The following is a 21204-nucleotide window of genomic DNA, read 5'->3' as shown; positions in this document are numbered from 1 at the left end:
AATAAAAAAAGTTTTTACAAACTAATAAATGTTTCACAAACCACAAAATGTTTCACAAACTCAATAATATTTCACAGACTTAAAAAAAAGTTTTACAAACTCAAAAATGTTTCACAAATAAAAAATTTAAAAAGTTTTTACAAACTCAAAAATGTTTCACAAATAATAACATTTTTTTTTTTTACAAACTAAAAAATGCTTCACAAACCAAAAAAACGTTTTTTACAAACTCAAAAATGAGAAACTAAATATTCTGTGCGTGGAACAAAAAGTGGAACCATCCGCCCAAAGTACTAACTTGAAGAAAATCTTTTTCTGTTTACGGATCATTTTGTGTATTTGTGAAACATGTTTTAGTTTGTAAAACAATTTTTAGTTTGTGAAACATTTTTTGGTTTGTAAAATTTATTTTGGTTTGTGAAATATTTTTTCGAGTTTGTAAAACATTTTTTTTGGAGTTTGTGAAACATATTGAGATTGTGAAATATTTTTTTGAGTTTGTGAAACCTTTTTTTTGAGTTTGTGAAACATTTATTAGTTTGTGAAATACTTTTTAGTTTGTGAAATAGTTTTTAGTTTGTGAAATATTTTTGGGTTTGTGAAATATTTTTGAATTTTGTGAAACATTTTTTTTGAATTTGTGAAACATATTTTTTTGAGTTCGTGAAACATTATTTTTAATTTGTGAAAACATTTTTTTGAGTTTGTGAAACATTTTATTGAGTGTGTAAAACAATTTCCTTTGAGTTTGTAAAATTTTTTTGAGTTTGCGAAACATTTTTTTGAGTTTGCGAAACATTTTTTTGAGTTTGTAAAACATTTTCTTAAGTCTGAATTTTTTTTTTAGTTTGTGAAACATTGTTTTGAGTTTGTGAAAAAAAAAATTTAGTTTTCGAAACATAATTTTGAATTTGTGAAACATTATTTTTGAGTTTGTAAAAAAAAAGAAAAAAAGTTTGTGAAATATTTAGAGTTTGTGGAATTTTTTTTGAGTTTGTGAAACATTTTAGAATTTGTGAAACTTTTTTTGGAGTTTGTAAAACATTTTTGAATTTGTGAAACTTTTTTTGAGTTTGTGAACTATTTTTATGAGTTTGTGAAACATTGTTGAGTTTGTGAAACATTTTTTTGAGTTTGTAAAACAATTTGTTTTTGAGTTTGTACAACATTTTTTTTGAGTTTGTGAAACATTTTTTTTAGTTTGTGAAAATTTTGTTGAACTTGTGAAACAATTTTTCGAGTTTGTGATACATTTTTTTTGGTTTGTGAAGCATTTTTTAGTTTGTGAAATATTTCTTTGAGTTTTGTGCAACTTTTCTTTGAGTTTGTGAAACATTATTTAGAGTTTGTGAATCTTTTTTTGAGTTTGTGAAGCATTTTTGAGTTTGTGATACATTTTTTGAATTTGTGAAACATTATTTTTGAGTTTGTAAAAAAAAAGAAAAAAAGTTTGTGAAATATTTAGAGTTTGTGGAATTTTTTTTGAGTTTGTGAAACATTTTAGAATTTGTGAAACTTTTTTTGGAGTTTGTAAAACATTTTTGAATTTGTGAAACTTTTTTTTGAGTTTGTGAACTATTTTTATGAGTTTGTGAAACATTGTTGAGTTTGTGAAACATTTTTTTGAGTTTGTAAAACAATTTGTTTTTGAGTTTGTACAACATTTTTTTTTGAGTTTGTGAAACATTTTTTTTAGTTTGTGAAAATTTTGTTGAACTTGTGAAACAATTTTTCGAGTTTGTGATACATTTTTTTTGGTTTGTGAAGCATTTTTTAGTTTGTGAAATATTTCTTTGAGTTTTGTGCAACTTTTCTTTGAGTTTGTGAAACATTATTTAGAGTTTGTGAATCTTTTTTTGAGTTTGTGAAGCATTTTTGAGTTTGTGATACATTTTTTTGAGTTTGTAAAACATTATTTAGAATTCGTGAAAACTTTTTTTTGAGTTTGTGAAACCTTTTTTTTGAGTTTGTGAAACATTTATTAGTTTGTGAAATACTTTTTAGTTTGTGAAATATTTTTTAGTTTGTGAAATATTTTTGGGTTTGTGAAATATTTTTTTTGAATTTGTGAAACATATTTTTTTGAGTTCGTGAAACATTATTTTTAATTTGTGAAAACATTTTTTTGAGTTTGTGAAACATTTTATTGAGTGTGTAAAACAATTTTCTTTGAGTTTGTAAAAATTTTTTGAGTTTGCGAAACATTTTTTTGAGTTTGCGAAACATTTTTTTGAGTTTGTAAAACATTTTCTTAAGTCTGAAATTTTTTTTTAGTTTGTGAAACATTGTTTTGAGTTTGTGAAAAAAAAAATTTAGTTTTCGAAACATAATTTTGAATTTGTGAAACATTATTTTTGAGTTTGTAAAAAAAAAGAAAAAAAGTTTGTGAAACATTTTGAGTTTGTGGAACTTTTTTTTTGAGTTTGGGAAAAAACAATTTGAGTTTGTAAAACAATTTTTTTGAGTTTGTGAAACATTTTTTTGAGTTTATAAAACAATTTTCTTTGAGTTTGCGAAACATTTGTTTGATTTTGTAAAACCATTTTTTTTAGTTTGTGAAACATTTTGAATTTGTGAAAAAAAAATGTTGAGTTTGTAAAACATTTATTTTTTGAGTTTGTACAACAATTTTTTTGAGTTTTTGAAAAAAATGTTTGAGTTTGTGAAACATTATTTTGAATTTGTGAAAACATTTTTTGAGTTTGTAAAACTTTTTTTTTTAAAGTTGTGAAACATTTTTGAGTTTGTGAAACATTTTGAGTTTGTGGAACATTTTTATTTAGTTTGTGAAGCATTATTTTTGAGTTTGTAAAAGATTTTTATTTAGTTTGTGAAACATTTTTTTTGAGTTTGTAAAACATTTTTGAATTCGTGAAACATTTTTTTTGAGTTTGTAAATCATTTTTGAGTTTGTAAAACATTATTTTGAATTTGTAAAAAAAATGTTTTTAGTGTGTGAACTATTTTTATGAGTTTGTGAAACATTGTCGAGTTTGCTAAACATTTCTTTGAGTTTGTAAAACAATTTTTTGAGTTTGTAAAACAATTCTTTTTTGAGTTTGTACAACATTTTTTTTGAGTTTGTAAAATATATATTTTTTTGAGTTTGTACAACCATTTTTTTGAGTCTTTGAAACATTTTGAATTTGTGAAACATTTTTTTTGAGTTTGTAAAACGTTCTTTTTGTTTGTAAAACTACTTTTTTTTAAAGTTTGTGAAACATTTTTTAGTTTGTGAAATATTCCTTTGATTTTGTGATTTTTTTTTTAGTTTGTGAAACCATTTTTGAGTTTTTGATACATCTTTTTTAGTTTGTGAAATATTTCTTTGAGTTTGTAAAACTTTTTTTTGAGTTTGTAAAACATTTTTGAGTTTGTAAAACATTTTTGAGTTTGTAAAACAATTTTTTTGAATTTGTGAAACATTTTTGAGTTTGTGGAGTTTAGGCAGTCCACAATGGCCACTGGTGTACTGCTGAGTTTGCAGTGAAGATAGACGTGGACGTGTGTGTGACGTGGAAGTGTGTGTGACGTGCAAACAGAGACGTGTATGTGTGTGACGTGCATGCAGACACTTCCACTCACCCCCACTCCTCCACATGGTAACATCACAAAGATCCTTTGAGCCAAGATTCCTGCAGGGAGAAATTAAGGACATTTACTGACTTTGAACTTTGATTGTTGTGTTTACATGGTGGCTGAAATCATCATTATGATGAAGTCTTATTATTAGGATGAAATCATCATTAATATGATGAACTCTTATTATTAGGATGAAATCATAATTATTATGAAGTCTTATTATTAGGATGAAATCATAATTATTATGAAGTCTTATTATTAGGATGAAATCATCATTATTATGAAGTCTTATTATTAGGATTAAATCATCATTAATATGATGAAGTCTTATTATTAGGATTAAATAATCATTATTAGAATGAACTCTTATCATTTGGATGAAATCATCATTATTATGAAGTCTTATTAGGATGAAATCATCATTATGATGAACTCTTATTATTAGGATGAAATCATCATTATTATGAACTCTTATTATTAGGATGAAATCATCATTATTATGAAGTCTTATTATTAGGATGAAATCATCATTAATATGAAGTCTTATTATTAAGATGAAATCATCATTATGATGAAGTCTTATTATTAGGATGAAATCATCATTAATATGATGAAGTCTTATTATTAGGATGAAATCATCATTATTATGAAGTCTTATTATTAGGATGAAATCATCATTATTATGAATTCTTATTATTAGGGTGAAATCATCATTATTATGAAGTCTTATTATTATTAGGATGAAATCATCATTATTATGATGAACTCTTATTATTAGGATGAAATCATCATTATTATGAAGTCTTATTATTAGGGTGAAATCATCATTATTATGAAGTCTTATTATTATTAAGGTGAAATCATCATTATTATGAAGTCTTATTATTATTAGGATGAAATCATCATTATTATGATGAACTCTTATTATTAGGATGAAATCATCATTATTATGATGAACTCTTATTATTAGGATGAAATCATCATTATTATGAAGTCTTACGAGCCAATTTTGGGTTGTCCAGCTTGAGGCGGTGAAGAGGGTTGGTGCCGTACTGAAGCACATGTTTTTCTGAATGGACCGACTGGAGCTCTTCCAGGGAGGCCTTCCTACTGCCAATGTGCTACACACACACACACACACACACACACACACACACACACACACACACACACACACACACACACACACACACACACACACACACACACACACACACACACACACACACACACACACACACACACACACACACACAGATGGGTGAAAGATGAGGCTGGACAAGAAAAGATCACAGCTTTGAAGAGGAGGACAGACATGTGAATCACGAGATGAAAGAAAAAACATGTCAGCGTCCTCCAACACCAACCTGATATGTTCATACCTCACACTGGCTGTGTCTATTTATGTTCATACCTCACACTGGCTGTGTCTATTCATGTTCATACCTCACACTGGCTGTGTCTATTTATGTTCATACCGCACACTTGCTGTGTCTATTCATGTTCATACCTAACATGATGCATCTATTCATGTTCATACCTAACATGATGCCTCTATTCATGTTCATACCTCATTTTGGCTTTATCTATTTATGTTCATACCTCACACTTGCTGTGTCTATTCTTGCTCATACCTCACACTGGCTGTGTCTATTCATGTCCATACCTCACATGATGCATCTATTCATGTTCATACATCACACTGGCTGTCTATTCATGTACATACCTCACACTGGCTGAGTCTAGTCATGTTCATACCTCACACTGGATGGGTCTATTCATGTTCATACCTCACACTGGCTGTGTCTATTCATGTTCATACCTCACACTGGTTGTATCTATTCATGTTCATACCTCACATTGGCTATGTCTATCCATGCTCATACCTCACACTGGCTGTGTCCATTCATGTTCATACCTCACACTTGCTGTGCCTATTCATGTTTATACCTAACATGATGCATCTATTCATGTTCATACCTAACATGATGCCTTTATTCATGTTCATACCTCACACTGGCTGTCTATTCATTTTCATACCTCACACTTGCTGTGTCTATTCATGTTCATACCTCACACTGTCTTTGTCTATTCATGTTCATACCTAACATGGTGCATATATTCATGTTCATACCTCATACTGGCTGTGTCTATTCATGTTCATACCTCACACTTGCTGTGTCGATTCATGTTCATACCTCACACTGGCTGTGTCTATTCATGTTCATACCTCACACTGGCTGTGTCTATTCATGTTCATACCTAACATGATGCCTCTATTCATGTTCATACCTCAGTCTGGCTGTGTCTATTTATGCTCAAACCTCACACTGGCTGTGTCTATTTATGTTCATACCTCACACTGGCTGTGTCTGTTCATGTTCATACCCTCACACTTGCTGTGTCTATTCATGTTCATACCTCACACTGGCTGTGTCTGTTCATGTTCATACTCTCACACTTGATGTGTCTATTCATGTTCATACCCTCACACTTGCTGTGTCTATTCATGTTCATACCTCACACTGGCTGTGTCTGTTCATGTTCATACCCTCACACTTGATGTGTCTATTCATGTTCATACCTCACACTGGCTGTGTCTATTCATGTTCATACCTCACACTGGCTGTGTCTATTCATGTTCATACCAAACATGCTGCATCTATTCATGTTCATACCTCACACTGGCTGTGTCTATTCATTTTCATACCTCACACTTGCTGTGTCTATTCATGTTCATACCTCACACTGGCTGTGTCTATTCATGTCCATACCTAACATGATGCCTCTATTCATGTTCATACCTCACACTGGCTGTGTCTATTCATGTTCATACCTCACACTGGTTGTATCTATTCATGTTCATACCTCACATTGGCTATGTCTATCCATGCTCATACCTCACACTGGCTGTGTCCATTCATGTTCATACCTCACACTTGCTGTGCCTATTCATGTTTATACCTAACATGATGCATCTATTCATGTTCATACCTAACATGATGCCTTTATTCATGTTCATACCTCACACTGGCTGTCTATTCATTTTCATACCTCACACTTGCTGTGTCTATTCATGTTCATACCTCACACTGTCTTTGTCTATTCATGTTCATACCTAACATGGTGCATATATTCATGTTCATACCTCATACTGCCTGTGTCTATTCATGTTCATACCTCACACTTGCTGTGTCTATTCATGTTCATACCTCACACTGGCTGTGTCTATTCATGTTCATACCTCACACTGGCTGTGTCTATTCATGTTCATACCTAACATGATGCCTCTATTCATGTTCATACCTCAGTCTGGCTGTGTCTATTTATGCTCAAACCTCACACTGGCTGTGTCTATTTATGTTCATACCTCACACTGGCTGTGTCTGTTCATGTTCATACCCTCACACTTGCTGTGTCTATTCATGTTCATACCTCACACTGGCTGTGTCTGTTCATGTTCATACTCTCACACTTGATGTGTCTATTCATGTTCATACCCTCACACTTGCTGTGTCTATTCATGTTCATACCTCACACTGGCTGTGTCTGTTCATGTTCATACCCTCACACTTGATGTGTCTATTCATGTTCATACCTCACACTGGCTGTGTCTATTCATGTTCATACCTCACACTGGCTGTGTCTATTCATGTTCATACCAAACATGCTGCATCTATTCATGTTCATACCTCACACTGGCGGTGTCTATTCATTTTCATACCTCACACTTGCTGTGTCTATTCATGTTCATACCTCACACTGGCTGTGTCTATTCATGTCCATACCTAACATGATGCCTCTATTCATGTTCATACCTCACACTGGCTGTGTCTATTCATGTTCATACCTCACACTGGTTGTATCTATTCATGTTCATACCTCACATTGGCTATGTCTATCCATGCTCATACCTCACACTGGCTGTGTCCATTCATGTTCATACCTCACACTTGCTGTGTCTATTCATGTTTATACCTAACATGATGCATCTATTCATGTTCATACCTAACATGATGCCTTTATTCATGTTCATACCTCACACTGGCTGTCTATTCATTTTCATACCTCACACTTGCTGTGTCTATTCATGTTCATACCTCACACTGTCTTTGTCTATTCATGTTCATACCTAACATGGTGCATATATTCATGTTCATACCTCATACTGGCTGTGTCTATTCATGTTCATACCTCACACTTGCTGTGTCTATTCATGTTCATACCTCACACTGGCTGTGTCTATTCATGTTCATACCTCACACTGGCTGTGTCTATTCATGTTCATACCTAACATGATGCCTCTATTCATGTTCATACCTCAGTCTGCCTGTGTCTATTTATGCTCAAACCTCACACTGGCTGTGTCTATTCATGTTCATACCTCACACTGGCTGTGTCTGTTCATGTTCATACCCTCACACTTGCTGTGTCTATTCATGTTCATACCTCACACTGGCTGTGTCTGTTCATGTTCATACCCTCACACTTGATGTGTCTATTCATGTTCATACCTTCACACTTGCTGTGTCTATTCATGTTCATACCTCACACTGGCTGTGTCTGTTCATGTTCATACCCTCACACTTGATGTGTCTATTCATGTTCATACCTCACACTGGCTGTGTCTATTCATGTTCATACCTCACACTGGCTGTGTCTATTCATGTTCATACCAAACATGCTGCATCTATTCATGTTCATACCTCACACTGGCTGTGTCTATTCATTTTCATACCTCACACTTGCTGTGTCTATTCATGTTCATACCTCACACTGGCTGTGTCTATTCATGTCCATACCTAACATGATGCCTCTATTCATGTTCATACCTCACACTGGCTGGGTCTATTCATGTTCATACTGAACATGATGCATCTATTAATGCTCATACCTAACATGATGCCTCTATTCATGTTCATACCTCACACTGGCTGTGTCTATTCATGTTCATACCTAACATGATGCATCTATTCATGTTCATACCTCACACTGGCTGCGCAGTCCCCTCTCATGCAGTCGGGACCAAATGCTGTGGACTCTGCCAGGATGCTCTGGATGGCAGCTGTGGTCCCCACAGGTGCACTGGTGCTTCTGCATCTGAGCGTCGTAAACCAGACCTGAGCAAACATGGGTGATGAAACTTTACTGTCATTGCACGTGAAAAGTACAACAAAATGACATTTTCAGGACAAACCCAACAAACATACAGTGACAGGGTGGATAGAATGGGGGGAAGTGGAGGAGAATTTGTAGGTTTTTCTTATGGTTTATGAATGTTTTTATGGTATTGGGCCTTCTTCTCCTTCAGATTTACCCTAAGAACCCTGGTGGACCCTGAGATCCACCCTGAGATCCTCGGGCCCTCGTCTTCTATATATTCCAAAAGTCAGGACACAAAGTCACATGATGGCATCTTTCCATCTATGGAACATCTTGTCTGAGGACCTCAGGGCTGCACAGAACGTTCATGTTTTTAAGAGCAGGCTTCAGACCTATCTATTTTTATTGGGCTTTTACCAAATATTTATTATTTTATTGAAGTCATTCATACTTTCCTTTTGATTTCCTATTACTTATGTTACATTTTATTTAGTTAGATGTATTTATTACATTTACTATATATATATATATATATATATATATATATATATATATATATATATATATATATATATATATATATATATATATATATATATATATATATATATATATATATACATACATGTATTTATATAAATATACATACATACAGGTATTTATATATATATATATATATATATATATATATATATATATATATATATATATATATATATATATATATATATATTATATATATATATATATATATATATATATATATGGTGAGGGACTGACTTAATCACAGTCAGATTTACAAACATATGAACCCTAAAGAGTATCTTATTCACCATTTGATTGGCAGCAGTTAACGGGTTATGTTTGAAAGCTCATACCAGCATTCTTCCCTGCTTGGCACTCAGCATCAAGGGTTGGAATTGGGGGTTAAATCACCAAAAATGATTCCCGGGTGCGGCGCCGCTGCTGCTCACTGCTTCCCTCACCTCCCAGGGGGTGAGCAAGGGAATGGGTCAAATGCATAGGACAAATTTCAACACACCTAGTGTGTGTGACAATCATTGGTATTTTAACTTAACTTTAACTTTACACATACAAACTGTAGCACACTAAAAAACACATTTAATAAAAAAAAAAGTTATTATGGTCTTACCTTTACTTATAAATGAAGGCAATGCGCCGCTCCTTCTGAACAAAAGCATCGATAACTTGTTTATAGAAGTCTTCCTTATCTCTCTTCAGTTTTAAAAGTCTCTCTGTCTCGATGGAGATCTTCCTTTAATTATTACCTCCTGCTTCGATTGAAAGTCCAGTTTAGAAAACTGTTTTATTTTAGATATGTAATCCTCCATGTTAAAAGTCCAGGCGAGAGGAAAAAATAAACGATCGCTAACTGTTGCTGCTTGTTGTCACTTACTCTGCAGCCGAGTAGTCGCAAGAAAGATCTCTGGGATCACTAGCGCCCTCTACCACCAGGAGGCGGGATTACTGCGAGCCTCAGCCAGTGCGTCTTCGCAGCCGTTTTATGATTGCTCAGCACAAGAAATACGTTACACACATACAGTTGTTGACAAAATACACTGTACATTATAAACCTCAGCTAACTAAACTATGGAAATGTATAATATAATTCATATAGCAATACGGTCTCACTGCACAGCAGGCCAGCAGTTAGCCGAGTCATTGCGCAAAAGGTTAAAACAAACAAAACAAAAAACATGAGCAGCATGAGAGGCTCATCTGGGTGGTGACTCACCGCAAGTCTCTTCTCAGTATTTGAACGGCAAATGTGAAAATTCAGCGATTTTGAATAAAAATAATCTAAAACTGGTGAAGTTAAATGGAAAATAACTTTATAGTATAATCACTGGATACATATAACAATTTAAATTTTTTTTTTTCTTATTACATTTTTTTTCTTTCCATGATGGCACGTGAAGCCTTGCCTCACCCGCCTCCCCTGACTGCACGTCACTGATATATATATATATATATATATATATATATATATATATATATATATATATATATATATATATATGTATAAATATATATATATATATATATATATATATATATATATATATATATGTTTTGTGTTGTTGTAGAAGCTTGCTTATGTCTTGCCGTAGTTAGCTTTTAATACCGTAGCACGTCGATGTGCTAGTACGCTAGAAAAATTGTTCCTCAGTGTTCTCTCTTACAATAACAATGTTGCTACAGTTTGTTATTATACAGGTTACACAAATTAAGTATTGTTGACACTTTTGAATGCATTTTTAAAGTCACCAGAGGTAGAAGTGATTGCGGACATTAGCTGCATTGGAACGAGTTAGAGTTTACAATTTAAAAAAAACAAAAAACAAAAATGTTTGTCTTCTTGTCTCTCATAAAGATTGTGAACAGTAGGCAACAATTCCCCCCCAAAATGCAGTTCCCCTTAAGCCCACCCTGTAGCCACAGTACCATCCAGCGCCGAGAAGCCATAACGTTTCTACCGATACCAAAGTCGCTCCCGTCTGATGAGGTTTTATTTGGTGCTGTTACATATAACCCAAATTAATGCCAGTTTCAACCCCAGACTAGTGGGCTGCATGGTAAGTGGTTCCACAAACCCGCAACCAGTTCCTAGCCAGAACCACTACAAGGCCCATGTGCAAGTAAAAGTCGAGTCAAGCTGGACTTGGTGTGTTTCCCTTCTTAACTATTTACCAAATATTACAGTAGCCTTCACACAGCAGACCATGCATCACAACAAGAAGGAAACCATGAGTCCCAGCAGAAGAATGCAGATCTTTGCACAGGTTCTACTGACCAGTGGTGAAGCGCAGCTGGACATCTGCAGCAGGACTGGGCAAGGACAAAGACACGGGCGCAGGCAGGGAGGTGGAGGCAGGGGAGGACTGGGTCCGGACCAGGGGAAGGTGAGACCACATCAGGACAGGAACATTAGGGGAGTCCATGTGGAGTCCTGGTCTGTGGGCCACCTGCCTCTGGATTTGTTGCATGAAAGGAACATTTCATGTCAACAGTACACATGCTCATTTAAAGTATCTTCTACCAGCATTCTGCTGGGTAAAGCTAGAGCGCCCCCTTTTGGCAAACACCTGTTAAAGCAAGGAATTTCAGTCTAGTAAGCATAAGACATTTTCATCTCTGTAGATCAGTGTGGAAACAAAACAAAACACTGCCGTCTTAAAGATGTGCTATTTGTATTTATACTGGATGAGAACACATTTGAAAAGGAATTCTACCTTTGCAACCTCATGATACTCTTGGCTAAGTTTTGTATCCATAAATGTCAGTTTCTCAATACAAGACCTGTTTATTGTGCCTTTAAAAAAAGAGTTAGTACTTTACTTTACTTTAAAACACTTTCTACCTTTAACAAGCAAAACACTGTGAAAACTATGATACCGTGTTCCAAATGTAAACTATTTACACAACTTGTGTGAGCCTATAACTATACACATTATAGTTATATATATATATATATATATATAGGTTGATCGCCTCGACTTAGTCACTTGAAAAGTAGCTCGCCGGCTAAAAATGTTAGGACACCCCTGCTGTAAACACACTTTTAAGGCCATTGATGACGTATTAGTCTATCAACCTAATAATTGCATAATTGCACCGACATCTCAGTTGGAAGTTCTAGAGCGCCCATGAGTCCTCTTACCTGGCCCACAGGATGCGACGACTCAATCAAGCTCTCCCGAGATGAGGTGGTGGACTCGGTGTCGTACACTGAGTCCACACTGGTGGTGCTCCGCCTCCTGCGGTAGTTGTCCTCACAAACAGAGCCCACCTCGGAGCCACACTCGGACCCGATCTCCTCCAGGTCCATGTCCTCTGAGGGGATCTGTGTCACATGAGACAAAGTCCATGTTGTGTGTGCTTGCTAACTTCTATTTGTTACATCCATTTAAATTCCTAATATCCATCTAAAATACACTATATTGCCAAAAGTATTTGGCCACCTGCCTTGACTCACATACATATGAAGTTGAAGTGCCATCCCATTCCTAACCCATAGGGTTCAAGATGACCTTTTGCAGCTATTACAGCTTCAACTCTTCTGGGAAGGCTGTCCACAAGGTTGCAGAGTGTTTAGAGCAATTTTCCACCATTCTTCCAAAAGCACATTGGTGAGGTTACACACTGATGTTGGTGTTGAAGGCCTGGCTCTCAGTCTCCATTCTAGTTCATCCCAAAGGTGTTCTATCGGGTTCAGGTCAGGACTCTGTGCAGGCCAGTCAAGTTCATCCACACCAGACTCTGTCATCCATGTCCTAATGGAGCTTGCTTTGTGCACTGGTGCACAGTCATGTTGGAAGAGGAAGGGGCCCGCTCCAAACTGTTCCCACAAGGTTGGGAGCATGGAATTGTCCAAAATGTTTTGCTATCCTGGAGCATTCAAAGTTAATTTCACTGGAACTAAGAGGCCAAGCTCAACTCCTGAAAAATAACCCCACACCATAATTCCTCCTCCACCAAATTTCACACTCGGCACAATGCAGTCCGAAATGTAGCGTTCTCCTGGCAACCTCCAAACCCAGACTGGTCGATCAGATTGCCAGATGGAAAAGCGCGATTCATCACTCCAGAGAAGGCGTCTCCACTGCTCTACAGTCCAGTGGCGACGTGCTTTACACCACTGCATCCCACGCTTTGCATTGGACTTGGTGATGTATGCCTTAGATGCAGCTACTCGGACATGGAAACCTATTCCATGAAGTTCTCTGCGTACTGTACGTGGACTAATTGGAAGGCCACATGAAGTTTGGAGCTCTGTAGCAACTGACTGTGCATAAAGTCTTTGCACTATGCTGACCACTCTCTGTCAGTTTACATGGCCTACCACTTGGTGGCTGAGTTGCTGTTGTTCCCAAACTCTTCACTATTCTTATTATAGAGTTGACTTTGGAATATTTAGGAGGGAGGAAATTTCACAACTGGATTTGTTGCACAAGTGGCATCCTATGACAGTTCCACGCTGGAAATCACTTAGAGCAGCCCATTCTTTCACAAATGTTTGTAGAAACAGTCTCCATGCCTAAGTGCTTGATTTGATACACCAAGTGATTAAGACACCTGATTCTCATCATTTGGATGTGTGGCCAAATACTTTTGGCAATATAGTGTACATATCATTGTTTACATTTGTTTTGAGCACCTTTTAAATAAATAAAGACAGCAAACTTATGCGAAAATATCCAAGATGCCGGACGACCGAGTCAACTTTGACTTCTTTTCCTCACATTATTGTGCAGAGCTCCAAGTTGATACTCTGAAAAACTTATTTTTTTATGATCAGGCGACCTTAATAGAATTTCCGACTTTTTCACCCAATCCTTCTCTGAGCTAGCATGCTAGGCTAACCGGCCGCTCGGACCGCGACGGACAGGACCAACAGACGTCAACGAGCCACAACAAAAGAGCGGCAGATAGGTAAGGTGGCGGGTAGTACGGCCATGCCAGCAATTTGAGGGTTCCGGGTTCGATCCCCAGCTTTCTTTGGGCAAGACACTTACCATTGCTCCCAGTCGGAGGGGGCCGCTGGGGCTACAAATGTAGCTTACCACCACCAGGTGTGAATGAATGATGGGTTCCCACTTCTCTAAGAGCGCTTTGAGTATTCTAGTCTGTAGAAAAGCGCAATATAAGTCTAATCCATTATTATTATTATACACTATATTATTATACAAAAACAAATCTGCCCAATTTAGGGTAAAGTACCGGCAGCTGTAGTTGCCAGGAATTCACCGTAAAACAAATACAGTCAGGATGTATAGGACATCCCGGTATGTTGATGTTGAATCCGTTATTTTTACAGTTGATAGCTGTTTTACCTAAGGGTAAATTACTATAAAAAAAAACTGATCTACTGTTCACCTTTTTACAAAAAAATCTATACCATTTACGGTAAAACACTGGCAGCTGTTGTCGCCAGGAATTCATCATAAAAATTAATAATTAGATTACCTATCCCCAGGTGCATGTCTTTGGAGGTGGGAGGAAGCCGGAGTACCCGGAGGGAACCAGCGCAGTCACGGGGAGAACAAGTAAACTGCACACACGAAGACCCCTAGCCCGGGGAATCGAACCCAAGGACCTTCTCACTGTGAAGCACGAATGCTAACTGTGTTGCTCTGTCACCTATGCGCGCAATCTGCAAAATGTTTCTGAGACATGTGAGCGGTCCATGAGTATTTTACCTGGAAAGGATTTGTACAACCTTTCACTGGACAACTCACAACACAGCCTTCTACAACATATTAAAAATTAGCCATCATAGTCACTCACCAATAGCCATTTGGTGGCTTTATTTACACATCGCTTGAGAACCTATGTCTCCCTTGTAGCGACTTGATCACTAATCTGTTTATGTTGACTTAGCATAGCTAGCTTATATTCTGCTCTTCTCCTTGTCTTAGTTGCTGGTCGGCATCCTCAAATGGTTGGTTACACCCCTAGTGTTTGTGTCCGTCTCACCTTGCTCAGGTGGGAGTTTGGCTTGAAGCGATCCGGCCCACTCTTGTGGCACGGCTGGTTCTGGCCGTGAACAAGATGGCCGACGTGCGAAGGAAGGTGCGAGGTGCTGTAGGGAGGAGGTTCTGAGCGGGTTCGCCCCAAGGGCTTGTGGGAGGGAAAGGTTCTCTTCGGGGAGGCCAAGTGAGGTCGCTGCTGCAGAGGTGGACTCAAACCTTGATCTGTGAGGGGGAGAAATACAACAGCAGGAAGTTATGTACGTAAAGGTGACATGAATGTACAACAACTTGTGTTATTGAAGCTGCATGACTAAACACAGCCACTAGAGGGAGCCATTGAGCTTTGTTTGTAATACAAAGCAAAGGCGACAAACATAATGACAGCAAACTAATACTTGTTGTACCTGTGGCAGGTAGGAGAAATAATGACTCATCTTGTCTAATCTACAAATTAGTCAATGACAAAAAGTGACATATTAGTAAATAATGACTATAAAATGGCAAAAAGAACAAAACATGTTCACTCCTTTTTGCTACTTGGCAAGACTTCAAATTGTATTTCTACACATTCCACCAGTTATAGGAGCGTTTTACTTACAAACCCCCAAAAGCAGTGAAGTTGTCACATTGTGTAAATGGTAAATAAAAACAGAATACAATGCTTTGCAAATCCTTTTCAACTTATATTCAATTGAATAGACTGCAAAGACAAGATATTTAATGTTCACACTGAGAAACTTATTTCTTTTTTTGCAAATTATCAAGAAGTTAGAATTTATTGGCAGCAACAAATTGCAAAAAAAGTAGTCAGAGGGGCATTTTTACACGTTACATGGCCTTTCCTTTTAACAACACTCAGTAAAGGTTTGGAACTGAGGAGACACATTTTTGAAGTGGAATTATTTCCCATTCTTGCTTGATGTACAGCTTAAGTTGTTCGACAATCTCCCTTCTGATATTTTAGCCTTCATATTGTACCACACATTTTCAATGTCTGAACTACAGGCAGGCCAGTCTAGTACCCACACTCTGTTGTAACACGTGGCTTGGCATTGTCTTGCTGAAATAAGCAGATGCGTCCATGATAACGTTGCTTGGATGGCAACGTATGTTGCTCCAAAAGCTGTATGTACCTTTCAGCATTAATGGTGCCTTCACAGATGTGTGAGTTAGCCATGTCTTGGGCACTAATACACCCCCATACCATCACAGATGCTGGCTTTTACACTTTGACCCTAGAACAGTCCGGATGGTTCTTTTCCTCTTTGTTCTGGAGGACACGATGTCCACAGTTTCCAAAAGCAATTTGAAATGTGGACTCGTCAGACCACAGAGCACTTTTACACTTTGCATCAATCCATCTTAGATGAGCTCGGGCCCAGCAAAGCGTTTCTGGGTGTTGTTGATAAATGGCTTTGGCTTTGCATGGTAGAGTTTTAACTTGCACTTACAGATGTAGCGACCAACTGTAGTTACTGACAATGGGTTTCTAAAGTGTTCCTGAGCCCATGTGGTGATATCCTTTACACACTAAGGTCGCTTTTTGATGCAGTACTGCCTGAGGGGTCGAAGGTCACGGGCATTTAATGTTACCTGCAGTGATTTCTCCAGATTCTCTGAACCTTTAGATGATATTACAGAGCGTAGATGGTGAAATCCCTAAATTCCTTGCAATAGCTGGTTGAGAAATGTTGTTCTTAAACAATTTGCTCAGGCATTTGTTGACAAAGTGGTGACCCTCGCCCCATCCTTGTTTGTAAACGACTGAGCATTTCATGGAAGCTGCTTTTATACCCAATCATGGCACCCACCTGTTCCCAATTAGCCTGTTCACCTGTGGGATGTTCCAAATAAGTGTTTGATGAGCATTCAACAACTCTTTCAGTCTTTTTTGCCACTTGTGCCAGCTTTTTTGAAACATGTTTGCCAATAAATAACAATGTTTTCCAGTGTGAACATGAAATATCTTGTCTTTGCAGTCTATTCAATTGCGTATAAGTTGAAAATGATTTGCAAATCATTGTATTCTCTTTTTATTTATCATTTACCAACTTCACTGCTTTTGGGTTTTGTATTTCTAGTCATTGACTTTACATAATAATCTTTATTTTAGCATGAATAAATATATATTCTCGTTTAAAAATGTTAAAATTAAGAAAATAACTATTCAATTCTTTAAAGATTCTGCAACATTTTGAGGATGCTTTAAGAATTGCAAGTTGAATAATGCTTGTTCTGGGAACAAAATACTTATTTCTAGCTTAAAAATACTACTAATGTCCAGATATGAACATTTTAAATTAGGATGTCTTATCAGGTCGAATTAACTATCTGCATGCACAGATCATTTCACTAGGTTTTAGTATTTTTCTCCTAAAAATCTCGCCTTTTTATCTGATATTTAGTCCGTGTTGAGTGGTTGAGTCCATTGCATTTCTTCACGACTTACAGGAGATGAACTGGGAGTGAACCAGTCCAGTATGAGGCTCCACAATGAGCACGGGCTGTAGGCCATGAGTCTGCGCTGGAAAACTTCCATGGAGAGGTAAGTAGACTTGAGGCAGAGCGGATATCGCCAAAGTCCTGGATAGCCGTGGGTCAGCCTGGGCAAACACAATAGAGACATGAGGATGAAGGATGGATCAAATAGAGATGGCATCATTTCTGTTTCTCTCAGGCAGAGTCCTGAATCCATTATTGAATGAAGTGGACTTCAGATCAGGGATGTCCAAACTACGCCGTTCATTTCAGAGTTGAATAAGAAATCTAGTCCCTGCGGGGCACTTTCGTCTGAGTTTTAAATTAGAAGACAGTATAATTGCTGCATCTTCACCTCTGTCTTGGGACATCATGAGTAACGCAGCTAAATGACCATGAATTGCGCATCAAAGTGTAGGGCAAAGCATTTTTTTAATATAACCCAATCATGGCGCAAATAAAGCAACACAAAAAGTCAACACGTAACACAACCTGCTCACTCAACTTTGCGTATGTTATAAACATGTCCAAGCACCACACATCATTCAAAATTACTCCCATTTAATTCCGCTGCAATGCGTGATGGGAACAAGAGAAAAGGTTCTCTCTACACTTATCTATGTTTGGCGCATTTTTGATGGATTACAAAACTTTAAGGAAGTAAACAAGATAGGAGTTGAACTTTCACAAACTCTTAATGTCCAATTATATTAATCATAGATCCATTATATTATATATATATATATATATATATATATATATATATATATATATATATATATATATATATATATACACAGGTAAAAGCCAGTAAATTAGAATATTTTGAAAAACTTGATTTATTTCAGTAATTGCATTCAAAAGGTGTAACTTGTACATTATATTTATTCATTGCACACAGACTGATGCATTCAAATGTTTATTTCATTTAATTTTGATGATTTGAAGTGGCAACAAATGAAAATCCAAAATTCCGTGTGTCACAAAATTAGAATATTACTTAAGGCTAATACAAAAAAGGGATTTTTAGAAATGTTGGCCAACTGAAAAGTATGAAAATGAAAAATATGAGCATGTACAATACTCAATACTTGGTTGGAGCTCCTTTTGCCTCAATTACTGCGTTAATGCGGCGTGGCATGGAGTCGATGAGTTTCTGGCACTGCTCAGGTGTTATGAGAGCCCAGGTTGCTCTGATAGTGGCCTTCAACTCTTCTGCGTTTTTGGGTCTGGCATTCCGCATCTTCCTTTTCACAATACCCCACAGATTTTCTATGGGGCTAAGGTCAGGGGAGTTGGCGGGCCAATTTAGAACAGAAATACCATGGTCCGTAAACCAGGCACGGATAGATTTTGCGCTGTGTGCAGGCGCCAAGTCCTGTTGGAACTTGAAATCTCCATCTCCATAGAGCAGGTCAGCAGCAGGAAGCATGAAGTGCTCTAAAACTTGCTGGTAGACGGCTGCGTTGACCCTGGATCTCAGGAAACAGAGTGGACCGACACCAGCAGATGACATGGCACCCCAAACCATCACTGATGGTGGAAACTTTACACTAGACTTCAGGCAACATGGATCCTGTGCCTCTCCTGTCTTCCTCCAGACTCTGGGACCTCGATTTCCAAAGGAAATGCAAACCAAACCAACCCATGTGCCATGTCATCTGCTGGTGTCGGTCCACTCTGTTTCCTGAGATCCAGGGTCAACGCAGCCGTCTACCAGCAAGTTTAAGAGCACTTCATGCTTCCTGCTGCTGACCTGCTCTATGGAGATGGAGATTTCAAGTTCCAACAGGACTTGGCGCCTGCACACAGCGCAAAATCTACCTGTGCCTGGTTTACGGACCATGGTATTTCTGTTCTAAATTGGCCCGCCAACTCCCCTGACCTTAGCCCCATAGAAAATCTGTGGGGTATTGTGAAAAGGAAGATGCAGAATGCCAGACCCAAAAACGCAGAAGAGTTGAAGGCCACTATCAGAGCAACCTGGGCTCTCATAACACCCGAGCAGTGCCAGAAACTCATCGACTCCATGCCACGCCGCATTAACGCAGTAATTGAGGCAAAAGGAGCTCCAACCAAGTATTGAGTATTGTACATGCTCATATTTTTCATTTTCATACTTTTCAGTTGGCCAACATTTCTAAAAATCCCTTTTTTGTATTAGCCTTAAGTAATATTCTAATTTTGTGACACACGGAATTTTGGATTTTCATTTGTTGCCACTTCAAATCATCAAAATTAAATGAAATAAACATTTGAATGCATCAGTCTGTGTGCAATGAATAAATATAATGTACAAGTTACACCTTTTGAATGCAAATACTGAAATAAATCAAGTTTTTCAAAATATTCTAATTTACTGGCTTTTACCTGTATATATATATATATATATATATATATATATATATATATATATATATATATATATATATATATATATATATATATATATACAAACCCCGTTTCCATATGAGTTGGGAAATTGTGTTAGATGTGGATATAAACGGAATACAATGATTTGCAAATCCTTTTCAACCCATATTCAATTGAATGCACTACAAAGACAAGACATTTGATGTTCGAACTCATAAACTTTTTTTTTTTTTTTTGCAAATAAAAATTAACTTAGAATTTCATACCTGCAACACGTCCCAAAGTAGTTGGGAAAGGGCATGTTCACCACTGTGCTACATGGCCTTTCCTTTTTACAACACGCAGTAAACGTTTGGGAACTGAGGAGACACATTTTTTAAGCTTCTCAGGTGGAATTATTTCCCATTCTTGCTTGATGTACAGCTTAAGTTGTTCAACAGTCCGGGGGTCTCCGTTGTGGTATTTTAGGCTTCATAATGCGCCACACATTTTCAATGGGAGACAGGTCTGGACTACAGGCAGGCCAGTCTAGTACCCGCACTCTTTTACTATGAAGACACGTGGCTTGGCATTGTCTTGCTGAAATAAGCAGGGGCGTCCATGGTAACGTAGCTTTGATGGCAACATATGTTGCTCCAAAACCTGTATGTATCTTTCAGCAATAATGGCGCCTTCACAGATGTGAAAGCTACCCATGTCTTGGGCACTAATACACCCCCATATCATCACAGATGCTGGCTTTTACACTTTGCGCCTATAACAATCCGGATGGTTCTTTTCCTCTTTGGTCCGGAGGACACGACGTCCACAGTTTCCAAAAACAATTTGAAATGTGGACTCGTCAGACCACAGAACACTTTTCCACTTTGTATCACTCCATCTTGGATGAGCTCAGGCCCAGCGAAGCCGACGGCGTTTCTGGGTGTTGTTGATAAACGGTTTTCGCCTTGCATAGGAGAGTTTTAACTTGCTCTTACAGATGTAGCGACCAACTGTATTTACTGACAGTGGGTTTCTGAAGTGTTCCTGAGCCCATGTGGTGATATCCTTTACACACTGATGTTGCTTGTTGATGCAGTACAGCCTGAGGGATGGAAGGTCACGGGCTTAGCTGCTTACCTGCAGTGATTTCTCCAGATTCCCTGAACCCTTTGATGATATTACAGACCGTATA

At 37.2% G+C, this 21204-nt stretch overlaps 1 protein-coding gene across 2 annotated transcripts in view; it reads right to left on the bottom strand.

Moving 5' to 3' along the window:
* The window catches only part of LOC133622752 (histone deacetylase 7-like), a 156208-nt gene that overhangs the window by 49184 nt on the left and 85820 nt on the right, over positions 1 to 21204 (bottom strand). For both annotated transcript variants that reach the window (XM_061985687.2, XM_061985686.2), the window contains 7 exons: positions 17629 to 17782; positions 15184 to 15401; positions 12368 to 12550; positions 11501 to 11678; positions 8569 to 8702; positions 4583 to 4703; positions 3586 to 3635 (listed from right to left, as the gene is read on the bottom strand). In XM_061985687.2, coding sequence (XP_061841671.2) covers positions 3586 to 3635; positions 4583 to 4703; positions 8569 to 8702; positions 11501 to 11678; positions 12368 to 12550; positions 15184 to 15401; positions 17629 to 17782 — 1038 coding nt within the window. The remainder of the gene's footprint in view (positions 1 to 3585; positions 3636 to 4582; positions 4704 to 8568; positions 8703 to 11500; positions 11679 to 12367; positions 12551 to 15183; positions 15402 to 17628; positions 17783 to 21204) is intronic.

This window comes from Nerophis lumbriciformis, linkage group LG23 (assembly GCF_033978685.3).
Source record: "Nerophis lumbriciformis linkage group LG23, RoL_Nlum_v2.1, whole genome shotgun sequence".
In the NCBI taxonomy this organism is placed as follows: Eukaryota; Metazoa; Chordata; class Actinopteri; order Syngnathiformes; family Syngnathidae; genus Nerophis; species Nerophis lumbriciformis.
The sequence above is the reverse complement of the archived record's forward strand: the minus strand, read 5'-3'. Positions and strand labels throughout refer to the sequence as shown.